The sequence below is a fragment of the Mobula birostris genome, chromosome 8 (genome assembly GCF_030028105.1).
Source record: "Mobula birostris isolate sMobBir1 chromosome 8, sMobBir1.hap1, whole genome shotgun sequence".
NCBI classification, from domain to species: domain Eukaryota; kingdom Metazoa; phylum Chordata; class Chondrichthyes; order Myliobatiformes; family Myliobatidae; genus Mobula; species Mobula birostris.
Window position 1 is genome coordinate 161921649 of NC_092377.1, and position 14793 is coordinate 161936441.

General features: G+C 43.0%; 1 protein-coding gene across 1 annotated transcript in view; it reads right to left on the reverse strand.

Annotated features, from left to right (window-relative positions):
- The window catches only part of LOC140201888 (uncharacterized), a 38104-nt gene that overhangs the window by 14784 nt on the left and 8527 nt on the right, over positions 1 to 14793 (reverse strand). Inside the window, exons 4-5 of the mRNA XM_072266655.1 lie at positions 12166 to 13253; positions 822 to 1023 (exon numbers count right to left, since the gene is read on the reverse strand). Coding sequence (XP_072122756.1) covers positions 822 to 1023; positions 12166 to 13253 — 1290 coding nt within the window. The remainder of the gene's footprint in view (positions 1 to 821; positions 1024 to 12165; positions 13254 to 14793) is intronic.

Sequence of the window (14793 nt, forward strand, 5' to 3'; positions counted from 1 at the left end):
TACACCGTACATTCTTGGAGATTTAGTTCTGCTCCCAATGGCAGCCATCCTTTAGCCAAGTTTCAGAAATGGCCACAATGTTATACTTGCTACGCTGTAGCTGAATTTCAAGATAGTCCATTTTCTTTCTTATGCCGCGTGCATTCGAATATAACACTTTCAGTCCAGTATGTGTTGCTTTCTGTTTTAACTGCACCATGCCTCTATTGCCCTGTAACTTATTCCACTGGCTGTGATTATGCCTCATCTCCAGCCTGTCCTTTCTATGATCTCCATTGCACGCTATCTTTGATTTATCTGTTTTCCCCTTCCTCAGCCCTATCACTCCGGTTCCCATGCCTCTGCTAAATTAGTTTAAACCCTCCCTACCTGCCTGCTAGGGTATTGGACCCCTTTGGGTTCAGGTGTAACCTGTCCTTTTTGTACAGGTCATATCTCCCCAGACAGGCCCCAGTGATCCAGGAATCTGAAGCCCTGCCCCCGAAGCATTAATACTAATGTCATTCTAGGTAAACCAGAGGAAATATATTTTAAGGTGAGGGGGAATGTTTAAAGAAAATGTGTTGGACTAGTTTTGTTTGTATTTATTTACAAATAGAGATCGGTAGGAGTTTGGAACTGTCTGCCAGGGTGGGGATCATTGGAACCAGATACAATCACAGTATTTAGAGTCTGGATAATGTTAGGGAATGAAGAGATGTGGACCACATACAGGTAGAAGGGAATTAGTTTAATTTGGCATTGTGTTCAGTGCAGACATTGTAGAATGTAGAGCCTGTTCCTGTGCTTTATAATCTTGTGTTCTAAAAAATCTTCCATACCCTTTCGAGTAACTTCATGCAATCATCCAACATGTCCTGTACCCGATCTGCCAGGTCTTTCTGTTCTTCTCTTTCCATTACTTCCAAGAAAGAATGCTCCAAATTCTTCTTAACGGACTTTATTACTTTCTTAAAAGGGGTTGGCATGGGAGGGCGTTTGTAGGTCTTCCCTTTGGAAGCCAACCATTCTTCAAGCTGCTTCCTGAAGCAAAACACAGGCAAAGGTCAAAGGAAACCATGATGAAATGATGAAAAGAACCACAATAGTATTGTAATGGCACAGATAACATGTGGAATGCAAAGCAATCCAGTCAGTCCCATTAAAAATTCAATATAACCACCAAACATTTATATTTATATTTTATTTTGAGGTAGAGCATGGTAACAATTTCATTCATTTGATCAATTAACCCACTAACCCATACTTTTAAACGTGAGGGGAGAACAGAGCATCTGGAGGAAACCCATGTGGTCACGGGAAGATTGTACAAACTAGTTACAGACAGTGGCAGAATTGAACCCGGGTCACTGGTGCTATAATAACATTAGGGTGGCCACTGAGAGATCCCGCTTTTGTGGTGAATGGAACAAAGGTGCTTGGCGAAGCGGTGTCCCGATCTATGTCAGCTCTCACAGGAAGCCACATTAAGAGCACCAGATACAGTAAATGTCCCCAGCTGACTCACAGGTGAGGTGTTACCTCACCTGGAATTAATATGTAGTGGATGCTGTTCCTGTATATTTGCTCACCTATTAGGTTTATTTTACTGGGATGTTAAGCAGAATATTAGTTATGTTTAAGAATGAATAAATTCTCGGGCTTCCAGCTGGGTACAGATATCAATTATAACCAACAGTTCAATGGACAAACTCTGCCACCTTCATCAGGTAGTATTTATACCTCCCAGTCCATCCCTCCTGATTGGTTAGTCCTCATTCAATCAGTTTCCACTGCTCCAGCTTGTTTACAATCAAATTCCAGTTCTTACTTAGAGCAAAATCCTTGACTTTGCTAAAATTCTTTTCCTCAGTCTGCTGGAGTGAGAGGTTAAAAATATCAGTGACAACTCCAGCCAGTCGATCAATACAGTCTTTAGTACCAGGCCAGGTACTCCGTCTGGACTGGATGCTTTCCGTGGGTTCACCCTCCTGAAGTTTGCCCTGAAGTTGGCCTCAGATACTGAAGTCACAGGTCATCAGGGGCTATGGGAGTTCGTGAAGGTGCCTCCTTGTTTTGATGGTCAAAGTGAGCATAGAAGGCATTGAGCACATCTGAGAAGGAAGCTTTGCTGTCACTTGGTTTCCCTTTTATGTGCGTTGCTATAACCTGGAGGAATGTGTCTTCCAAGTCTATCATCCTTAAAACAATATTCAATGGGTTGGAGGAACTCAGTGAGTCACGCATCTACTGTAGGAGGAAAGAAGTGGACTATTTGGGTTGAACCCTGCGTCAGATCCTATACTGTTCTCCCATTATCAAACCTTCTCAATTTCCTGCTGGTTGACGTAGACTACATCAGTTCCATTGCCCTTATCAATAGTTCAAAGTTCGAAGTAAATTTATTATCGAAGTACATGTATGTCACCAGATACAACCCTGAAGTTCACTTTCTTGCTGGCATACTCAATAAATCCATAATAGGATAATAGCCATAATAGAATCAATGAAAGAAATAATAAAAAATAAATAAATACACAATAAATATCAAGAACATGAGATGAAGAGTCCTTGAAAGTCTATCGGTTGTGGTACATTTCAGTGATGGGGCAAGTGAAGTTATCCCCTTTGGTTCAAGAGCTTGATGGTTGAGGGGTAATTACTGTTCCTGAGCCTGGTGATGTAAGTCTTAGGTTCCTGTACCACCACCTTGATGGCAGTAAGAAGAAGACAGCATGATCTGGGTGGTGGGGTCCTTATTACCTATTCAAAAATTACAGAATTGGTCAGATAAGATCTCTCCATTACAAATTAATGATGACTGTGTTGGATTACTTCCTTCTTTTCCACGTGTACATTAATTTGTCCTTCAGAAGTTTTCTCCAGTAACTTCCTTACTTAGATTGAGAGTGGAGTGGTGAGAAAAGATTCTGAGGTAATTAATTGACTGAGGAGAGGTTTAAGATGATAGGTATGTAGTGCCAAGTGGAAGAGATGAGCGTGCAGCATCTGGGAAGAAAGGAGGGCAGGATAGGTAACTCAACATTCCATGCCACAGAATCTTCAGACATGGCATTGGAATGATATAAACAGAAGGGGGCATTGCAATGTTAAGGAGGGACCCAGTGAAGGAACAGGCTGGTGTTTCAGAGAGGCTGCATTCCTATCAGTGTATCAAGGGAAATACTAAAGTACAAATAACTATTCCTGAAGGTTTAGTGGGATTGAGCTCTGCTGTATCCATACGGATTGAAGGTGCTTATGATAGAGCCATACTTGACACAGGTTCTCAAGCTACTTTGCTTATAGATCCTTTTACAACCGGTATTTGACACATTTGACATTGACGCCACTCATTGCCCTTGAGATTAGGGGGCTTAGTACTGATGGATATCCTTAGGATGGTTACGTCGTTGAAGTTGGAGTTTTCTGAAGCAGATGTTGGAGTAATTGAGACAATTGACACACCAGTGTTGGTCTGCCCAGATCCGGTTTTAAAGGGTGGAGCTTCCATTCTCGTGGGAACAAATACTGCTGTTGTAAGAAGGCTCTTGGGAGCATGCAAGGAGAGAAATGGAGAGAACATATTGAAAACCTTGTCCATTCACCCTGTGTTCAGAGCTGCTTTTGAGAAGGTGCCTCCTTAGTGGGATGCTGAGCAAAAATGAGGAACTGTGGTACACCTAGTCTAAATTTGTTGTGTTACATCCTGGAGGAGTAGATAGAATGACAGGAACCCACAAATTTGGCGGAATGTCCAAGGAATCTCAGGATTACTGCCTGTGTCACGCAACAGTGAGTATAGGAATAGAGTGAGGTGGAGGATAAATGCATGGCTGAGGGATTGGAGCGGGGGGCAGGGATTCAGATTTCTGGATCATTGGGACCTTTTTTGGGACCGGCATGACCTGTACTAAAAGGATGGGTTGCACATGAATCCGAGGGGGACCAATATCCCGGCAGGGAGGTTTGCTAAGGCTATTGGGGAGAGCTTAAACTAGAATTGTTGGGGGGTGGGAACCAAACTGAAGAGACAGAGGAAGGGGCTGTTGGCTCACAAATAGAGAAAGCTTGTAGGCAGTGTGAGAGGGAGGATAGGCAGGTGATAGAGAAGAGATGCGCTCAGACTGATGGTTTGAGATGTGTCAACAGTCAGCCCTCCTTATCCGCGAGTTCCGCATGCGTGAATTCAACCAACCGCGAATCAAGGAAACCCAGAAGTGCTCTTCCAGCACTTGTTGTTCAAGCATGTATAGACTTTTGTTTCTTGTCATTATTCCCTAAACAATGCAGTATAACAACTATTTTACATAGCATTTGTATTAGGTATTATAAATAATCTAGAGATGATTTAAAGTATACGGGAGGATGTGCGTAGGTTATCGTGGATCGAGATCAAAAAAACTGGAAGTTCTCTTACTAAGTAATTTGGAACAGGTACATCCGGAATTATTTAGCGTCAGTTAGTCAAATGTTTGTCTTTGTATATAGTATATATTTTACCTTTCTATGCATATAAAACAGTTAAGAAACGTATGTTTCAGCGCCAGGCTCGGGAACGGAAGTTCCCGGGTTTGATCCAGTGACAGCCGCTCCCGAGCGCACCCTCCATTCATGACGGGTTGATGTGGAGGATCAAAAACCTAAAACCCAATAATTAAATCACTGCGTTGCTTAGTAATAATTGTAGCTTTCACCGGGGCAGGGCCTTTCTCACTTTATCCTTTAAAATTGTTCCAATCATTGACTGACTGTAACCTAACGCTTTTCCAATGACCAATGGCATTTCACCTCTTTCCGATCGCTTTATTATTTCCACTTTATTTTCAATCGTGATTATTTTCATGAACAGAAACACTGCGGATTCAGAGCTCCGCCGCCGGGTCCTAATGTCCACTGCACTGAGACAGGTTAAATAAGGTCCAGAGTTCCACTGGGAACTAAGATCCACCGCATTGAGACAGGTTGAATAAGGGACTTGAGCATCCGTGTTTTTTGGTATCCGCGAAGGGTCCCAGAACCAATCCCTCGTGGATAAGGAGGGCCGACTGTATTTTAATCAAGGAGTATCATGAACAAAGTGGATGAGCTTAGAGTGTGGATCAGTACTTGGAGCTATGATGTTGTGGCCATTACAGAGACTTGGATGGCTCAGGGGCAGGATTAGCTACTTAGAGTGCCAGGCTTTAGATGTTGCAGAAAGGACAGGGAGGGAGGCAAAAGAGGTGGAGGCATGGCACTGCTGATCAGAGATAGTGTCATGGCTGCAGAAAAGGAGGAAGTCATGGAGGGACTGTCTACTGAGTCTCTGTGGGTGGAAGAATAGAATAGAAACAGGAAGGGGTCAATAAGTCTACTGGGTGTTTTTTACAGACCACCCAATAGTAACAGGAACATCGAGGAGCAGATAGGGAGACATTCTGCAACGGTGCGGTAATAATAGGGTTCTCGTGATGGGGGATTTTAATTTCCCCAATATTGATTGACATCTCCCTAGAGCAAGGGTTTAGATGGGGTAGAGTTTGTTATGTGTGTTCAGGAAGGTTTCCTGACACAGTATGTAGATAAGCCTACAAGAGGAGAGGCAGTACTTGATCTGGTATTGGGAAATGAACCTGGTCAGGTGTCAGGTCTCTCAGTGGGAGAGCATTTTGGAGATAGTGATCATAAGTCTATCTCCTTTACCATGGCATTGGAGAGGGATAGGAACAGACAAGTTCAGAAAGTGTTTAATTAGAGTAAGGGGAAATATGAAACTATCAGGCAGGACCTTGGAAGCATAAATTGGGAACAGATGTTCTCAGAGAAATGTACAGCAGAAATGTGGCAAACGTTCAGGGGATATTTGAGTGGCGTTCTGCACAGGTACGTTCCAATGAGACGGAAAGGATGGTAGGGTACAGGAACCGTAGTGTACAAAGGTAGATGAAAATCTAGTCAGGAAGGAAAGAAAAGCTTATGAAAGATTCAAAAAACTAGGTAATGATAGAGATCTAGAAAATTATAAGGCTAGCAGGAAGAAGCTTAAGAATGAAATTAAGAGAGCCAGAAGGGGCCATGAGAAGGCCTTGGTGAACACGATTAAGGAAAATCCCAAGGCATTCTACAAGTATGTGAAGAGCAAGAGGATAAGACGTGAGAGAATAGAACCTATCAAGTGTGACAGTGGAAAAGTGTGTATGGAACCGGAGGAGGTAGCGGAGGTACTTAATGAATATTTTGCTTCAGTATTCACTACGGAATAGGGCCTTGGCGATTGTAGGGATGACTTACAGCAGACTGAAAAGCTTGAGCATGTAGACATTAAGAAAGAGGATGTGGCTCGAGCTTTTGGAATGCATCATTGGATAAGTCACCGGGACCAGACAAGGTATACCCAAGGCTACTGTGGGAAGTGAGGGGGAAGATTGCTAAGCCTCTGGCAATGATCTTTGCGTCATCACTGGGGACGGGAGAGGTTCCGGAGGATTGGAGGGTTGCAGATGTTGTTCCCTTATTCAAGAAAGGGAGTAGAGATAGTCCAGGAAATTATAGACCAGTGAGTCTTACTTCAGTGGTTGGTAAGTTGATGGCGAAGATCCTGAAAGGCAGGAGTTATGACATTTGGAGAGGCACAATATGATTAGGAATAGTCAGCTTGGCTTTGTCAAAGGCAGGTCGTGTCTTATGAGCCTGATTGAATTTTTTGATGATGTGACTAATCACATTGATGAAGGTAGAGCAGTAGATGTAGTGTATATGGATTTCAGCAAGGCATTTGATAAGGTACCCCATGTAAGGCTTATTGAGAAAGTAAGGAAGCATAGGATCCAAGGGGACCTTGCTTTGTGGATTGAGAATTGGCTTGCCCACAGAAGGAAAAGAGTGGTTGTAGACAGGTCATATTCTGCATGGAGGTTAGTGACCAGTGGTGTGCCTCAGGGATCTGCTCTGGGTCCCCTTCGTGATTTTTATAAATGACCTGACTGAGGAAATGGAGGGATGGGTTAGTAAATTTGATGACACAAAAGGTTGGGGATGTTGTGGATAGTGGGGAAGGCTGTCAGAGGTTACAGTGGGACATCGATAGGATGCAAAACTGGTAGATGGAGTTCAACCCAGATAAGTGTGAGGCGGTTCATTTTGGTAGGTCAAATATGATGGCAGAATATAGTATTAATGGTAAGACTCTTGGCAGTGTGGAGGATCAGAGGGATCTTGGAGTCAGAGTCCATGGGACACTCAAAGCTGCTGCGCAGGTTGAATCTGTGGTGAAGAATGTATACGGCGTATTGGCCTTCTCAATTCCACAGTTGATGTTCAAGAGCCAAGAGGTAATGTTGCAGCTATATAGGACCCTGGTCAGACCCCACTTGGAGTACTGTGCTCAGTTCTGGTCACCTCACTACAGGAATGATGTGGAAATTATAGAAAGGGTGCAGAGGAGATTTACAAGGATGTTGCCTGGATTGGGAAGCATGCCTTATGAGAATAGGTTGAGTAAACTTGGCCTTTTCTCCTTGGAGTGACGTAAGATGAGGGGTGACCTGATAGAGGTGTATAAGATGATGAGAGACATTGATCATGTGGATAGTCAGAGGCTGAAATGGCAAACATGAGAGGACAGTTTTAAGGTGCTTGGAAGTAGGTACAGAGGAGATGTCAAGGGTACGCTTTTTATGCAGAGTGGTGAATGTGTGGAATGGGCTGCTGGTGATGGTGGTGGAGGCGGATACAATAGGGTCTTTTAAGAGGCTCCTGGATAGGTACATGGAGCTTAGAAAAATAGAGGACTATGGGTAACCCGAGGTAATTTCTAAAGTAAGTACATGTTAGGCACAGCATTGTGGACCAAAGGGCCTGTATTGTGCTGTAGGTTTTCTATGTTTCTATGAATGGAAAAGGAGAAGATTTTGGAATGCGAAGATGCGTTTTCTACTGACAAGTCTGATGTTCATTACTCCAGGAGTACTTGCCACACTTTTGGAGTGACCAAGACTACCCCTTTCCAAGAGAGGTCTCACCTATTAGCACCAGCGGAGGTTGAAGTAGTTTGGCAACACCAACTTAAGCTGGAAGTTAAATTCTTTCATGGAGAAGGGGACCTGAGCTGCTGGAAGACACGAACGTTAAATAGGTGGAGGCACCCTCAAGTAGACAGGGATGGTTCCAAGCGGTGAAGCTGGAAGAGCTGAAGATGGGATAAGGAAGTCTCAGAGTCAGGGCACCCCCAGATAGGCTGGCCGATGACACACCAGGGGAGCAGACTGTAGCATCTATCCCCTTAGTGAGATATGTCACTACCATTTACAAATGGTTTGGAGGTCCTGACATCATGAAATTCCTTTGAAAACTGTGTTATTAGTGATGAGTTGTTAAGTTATAAAGTCATGAGGATATGACTATTTTTGGTTGGGGAGAGGGTGTAATGTCCTGTTTAAGGTTTTTACTGCTATGCTGTAGGTATTTCATTTTAGCAGTTCTGTTCTGCTTTCAATCTGTTTGGGTTTGAGCTAAGATAAGGGACTTTGTTGTTTAACTTAGGAATGTTGTGTCAGCCAATCAGAATGGTGGAATTAGGAGATGGTTCTAGAGAATGCTGGGCAGAGAAGTTTTTGTGATGGACACTGGTGGTGGGTCGATGTCCTTTTGGTGGGAACTTGGGAGAAGACAGGAGGGAAGATGGCTGAGGATGCCATCCCTGTTGCACAAGTTGCTCTGTGCTGATGAATGGCTTCAAGGAAGAAGGACCAATATTCCCATGGGGGAGCCCGTTTGTTCAAGACGGATTTCAAGCAACTTTCAGAAGGTGGTGTGTACTTTCACACAGACTGGGGGTCTAGCGTGTCAGTTAAAGACAACTTTGAGATGAACTCCAACTTGTATGCACATTTGGACTGCGTTAACTGTAATAGGTCCTTTTTATTTTTTTCTTTCTCATACTAACTATTTGATAAAGCTGACATTTGTAAATATACTTTCTTTATAATTGTATGCAGTGTATGATCTGTTATTTCTTGCTGATGGCTATTTGCATGGGGGTTGTATTTACACAGAGGGGTTCGTGTGGGCAAGACATCCCAACCTTCCGGGTTTGGTGGGACTGAAGTCATATCTACCCTAGACATACAGAGCCTGAGAAAGGTTACTTCTTCACTAACACATCATTTTCCAAAACTTTTGGTATCCTCTTTTATATTATTCTGTAGCTTGGCTTCATATTTCATCTTTTCTTTCCTTATCATTCTTTTGTTGTCTTCTGTGATTTTTGAAAGATTCCCAATCCTCCAGATTCCTGCTAAATTTTGCAATATTGTACACTTTCTCTTTTGGTTTTGTACTTTTCCCTTGCCAACTATGGTTGCCTCATCATCCCTATAGAATTGCTACTACTTCTTTAGGATGAAGTGACAGTCACATAGGCCCATATCCTTCTACTCTTTTCCAATCCACTGAGCCATCCAAATGCTTTTTAAATGTTGTAATAGTGCCTGCCTGCGCTACCTCCTGGTAGCTCATTCAAAATATGCACCACCTCTGTTGGAAAGATTTATCTCTCAGATCTCCTTTTAAATTGATCTCTTCTGAAATAAAACCTTTAACTTATAGTTCTATATTCCCCTGGCCTGGGGTAAAGATTCTGACCTCTCCTATCTATGCCTTCATGATTTTGTAAATTTGAGTTCATCTCTTGGGCTGCTTAATGCCCTGGTGCTGTACTGCTCATCTTCCACTTGAGGTTCTAATTAGTGTGAAGTGCGTCACCTTGCTAGCAAGACCACAATGCCCAAATGAACAAAAATCTTGCTGTGAGGAAGAATACAGACAAACTGAATTGAGAAACTGTGCTGTGTTTACAGTGCAAACGTGTTGCAATATTGTGCAGGTCCCAGCATTAGGTGTGGTCCCATTTCAGAGAAAGACACCACAAGCATTGTGACCACCGTATTAAACTACCAGACACTCACAGAATATCCAGTAACGTCGGTGTTTCGAAGTGTGAGTTTTTATCTTAACTGTAGTGATTTGAACATGAGCATCTTAGTGGTCAAATATCAACTAGCAAGGAAAGTAGAGAATTTTTGCAGCAGATCTGTTACATTACTGGACTGGAATTCAAGCCTATCATAGCTGCTATGAAATTTAAGTTCAGCTAGTATTCAAAGCAGACACAATATGCAGAATGTCCTAATTTTGCTCCAATGTCTTATAATCTGTGATAAAAGTAAACTTGTTATTATTGATATGTAGTCATGATACCAAGAGTAGTAAAAAGATATCTTGCAATACACATCAAAGTTGCTGGTGAACGCAGCAGGCCAGGCAGCATCTCTAGGAAGAGGTACAGTTGACGTTTCTGGCCGAGACCCTTCATCAGGACTAACTGAAGAAAGAGCTAGTAAGAGATTTTAAAGTGGGAGGGGGGAGGGGGAGATCCAAAATGATGGGAGAAGACAGGAGGGGGAGGGATGGAGCCAAGAGCTGGACAGGTGATTGGCAAAAGGGGTATGAGAGGATCATGGGACAGGAGGCCCAGGGAGAAGGAAAAGGGGGAGGGGGGGAAAAGCCCAGAGGATGGGCAAGGGGTATAGTCAGAGGGACAGAGGGAGAAAAAGGAGAGTGAGAGAAAGAATGTGTGAATATAAATAACGGATGGGGTACGAGGGGGAGGTGGGGCATTAGCGGAAGTTAGAGAAGTCAATGTTCATGCCATCAGGTTGGAGGCTACCCAGACGGAATATAAGGTGTTGTTCCTCCAACCTGCATGTGGCTTCATCTTTACAGTAGAGGAGGCCGTGGATAGACATGTCAGAATGGGAATAGGATGTGGAATTAAAATGTGTGGTCACTGGGAGATCCTGCTTTCTCTGGCAGACAGAGAGTAGGTGTTCAGCGAAATGATCTCCCAGTCTGCGTCAGGTCTCGCCAATATATAGGAGGCCACATCGGGAGCACCAGACGCAGTATATCACCCCAGCCGACTCACAGGTGAAGTGTCGCCTCACCCGGAAGGACTTGGCAGAATTAGTCCTTACTCTTAATAATTTCTCCTTTGGCTCCTCCTACTTCCTCCAAACTAAAGGTGTAGCTATGGGTACCCGCATGGGTCCGAGCTATGCCTGCCTTTTTGTTGGCTTTGTGGAACAATCTACGCACATAAAATCTTAGTGGAATTAAAATGTGAGGCCACTGGGAGATCCTGCTTTCTCTGGCGGACGGAGCGTAGGTGTTCAGTGAAACAATCTCCCAGTCTGCCTCTCATATCCCTTTTGCCAATCAACTGTCCAGCTCTCGGCTTCATCCCTCCCCCTCTCACTTTCAAATCTTTCACTAGCTCTTCTTTCAGTTAGTCCTGACGAAGGGTCTCGGCCCGAAACACCAACTGTACCTCTTCCTAGAGATGCTGCCTGGCCTGCTGCCTTCACCAGCAACCTTTGTGTGTGTTGCTTGAAATTCCAGCATCTGCAGATTTCCTCGTTTTCGCCTCCAGGTTATAGGATATTTTGGTGGACAAACCTATTTCGGCTTTTAAGAGTACAAGGTGCCTCTGAACCCCACTGCATGACTGAAATAAATTCGGTTAGCAAAAGGACTAATTCTAGTGATAAGTACACTTAGTGGTTACTTATGAGGTAACGCCTATACCTAATAAAGTGGCCACTTAATGTTCATGGTCTGCTGCTGTAGCGCATCCACTTCAAGGTTCGACATGTTGTGCATTCAGCGATGTTCTTCTGCACACCATTGTTGAAATGCTTGGCTATTTGAGTTACAGTCACCTTCCTGTCAGCTCGAACCAGTCTGGCCATTCTTCTCTAACCCCTCTCATTAACAAAGCATTTTTTTCCCCACTGAAATGCTGCTCACTGGATGTTGTTTTGTCTCTGTGAGCTCTAGAGACTGTTGTGTGCAAAAATCCCAGTTTCCAAGATACCCAAACCACCCTGTCTGGCACCAACAATCATTCCACAGTCAAAGTCACTTAGATCATCTCCATTCTGATGTTTGTTCTGAACAATAAATACACCTCTTGACCGTGTCTGCATGCTTTTATGCATTGAGTTGCTATCACATTTGGCTAATTGGATATTTGCGTTAACAAGGTGTAGAGGTGTACCTAATAAAGTGGCTACTGTGTGTATTTTGAAAAAAAACCCTTAAGAACAAGTTAAAAAGGAGTCAGCTTCAAATAGAAATTTTGTTTACCTTCTTTCATCTTTTCCTTTCAGTGTCTTGATGTTAGAGCTTTTGACATCTCGACGCTTAACTGTGCTCATTACTGTTTTTGGAGATCCACTTACATTTTGTACTGCCCCTTTACTTTTTATATTTCTTGTAGGAGACTCCAAGGTTGAATGCAACTTTTGAGCAGATCTTGTAAAAGGTTTCCATATTGTCACTGGCCTACTGGCAGCAGAATTAGATCCATTCTGTATGCTTGCACTGTACAGAGATCTCTCCACTTTGACACTTGCAAACTGCTGTTCTCTCTTGTTTAATTTCCCACAGATCTTTTCCATCTTCTCTTTCGGAATTGTCACTGTACTTGTAGATTTAGCTGCTGCTGAGGTTGTCTTAACCACTCTGGGGGCCACTGTTGAAGCTCCTACAGGCTTGGAGTCACCCACAGGCCTGGCTGCTCCTGGGGCGGCCCTGGGCGCACCCACGGGCCTGGCTGCTCCCGGGGCGGCCCTGGGCGCACCCACGGGCCTGGCTGCTCCCGGGGCGGCCCTGGGCGCACCCACGGGCCTGGCTGCTCCCGGGGCGGCCCTGGGCGCACCCACGGGCCTGGCTGCTCCCGGGGCGGCCCTGGGCGCACCCACGGGCCTGGCTGCTCCCGGGGCGGCCCTGGCTATATTGTCAGTACCAATTGCCCATGATTGATTGTCTGAAGCAGTATTCTTTAATTTGCAGTCTTGAATATTATTTGCCCGTAAAGTAAACGTCTTAATTAAAGCTCTGTTTGAAGACTGTCCCACAATTTGAGCTTTACCAACTGTGAGTTTATTTTCCTTTCCTTGGTCGCTTGAGTTATGATGAAATTCACCACATGCTGAAGCTTCAGGATGCAAATCCCCCACACATTGTCTGGATTGGGTCACTGGATCAGCGATAGATTCCTTTGACTCCACAGGGAATAAAACAGTCATAACTTGTTTAGTGAGTGTGGGTTTTGAATCACACTGAACTTGTTTCCTAGAAATTACTGATTCGTAATGATTCATGCATGTTGGGTTCTTCACACTGTTTAGCTTAGATGGTTTTGTGTGAGCATCATGCTTCCGATTTTCCCCCTGAAACAGGCGAAGTTCATGCAACATCAGTCAAAGCAATGATTAAACCAAGTTTTTAAAAAATCCTTTCATTTCACAAATGTTTCTGATGATTTGGAAAATTTTAAATGCTTTATCCTCCTAACCTATTAATCTTGGAATCCCCTTATCCATTCACTATGAAAACTGTATTTGAGCATATCACTTTCTCGTTTGTCACTGACTCAACCAGGAATTTCACAATTTCTGCATTTTTTTTTTAACCTTCCAAGCCCATCTCAGAATCACTTAAATTTAAGTCATCTTCAATCTCCTACAATTTAGGTCTCCACTTCCTGGCTTTTCTAGCTCCAAACTAAACTTCTGCAAACTCACATGTACCACTGTAAACCAGCACACTAATGCTGTACTGATTAGAATACAGAGCTTTTACAAAACTATTCTATTTAATTTGCTTCACATCAAATTCTCACCCCAAAACCACCTTTGAAAGATTTAATTGCTGACTTCCATCTTCCCTCCCTCGGAAACCAATAAATCCTGTTGTTATTCTTTATAACAAAATGTTCAATTACCAATTGCTTCCCAGCTTATTTAGTTTTTCCTCATATCTCTTTTTAAACAAAAATTAACAACAACTTAAGGAACAGAGAAGAGATTACCAACTACTAAACCAGTGATTTGAGATATTAACTTTTGCCCCGTGGGTTTTGAACACAATTGTTCCCAATTCTCATTCAATACAGAACTGAGAAAATGAAAAGATAATTCAAGACATATTCAATGATCCCTCCTACAAGTGCCACAAGTTAATAAGGCTCAACTACTACAACCTGGAATGGCTTAATGAAAAGAAAATACACATCAAGATACTGCTTTGACATATCAATTTGAGTGAAGCACAGACACTCTGATGAAAGATTTTAAACTCAAAACAGTAACTACTTCCACAACAAATGATGTTAACCCAAGTATTTCTATCATTTCCCCATATGCCCTCTTCTTATTGTTACTGTTGGAAAGGAAGTACAGAAGCCTGAAGGCACACACTCAGCAATTCAGGAACAGCTTCTTCCCCTCTAATTTCCATTTTTGCAATATTTTTGATTTAACTATATATATATATATATATATATACACACACATATATACATATACACACACACACTCTGCATTGTACTACTGCTGTTAAGTTAACAAATTTCATGTCATATTGTCATATCGCCATTCACTGTGATCATGTCAGCCATGATCACAGTGAATGGCTGTGCTGGCTCAAAGGGCCGAATGGCCTACTCCTGCACCTATTGTCTATTGTCTATCATATGCTGGTAATATTAACCCAATTCTGATATTGTACCCAATGATACGCAGTTGTGGAATTGGCAAGAAATTGTCATTATCAATAGGTAAACTGTTAAAACAAGCTCTAGATTAAGCCCAGTCAAGTTCATCCAAACGAGAAACAGTGTTGTACTACAAACTTAATGCCCTTCAGTAAAAATTAGCCTCGCTTTAACTAAGTAACTCTTACTCTGAAACGGATCAGTTTCTGACTTAC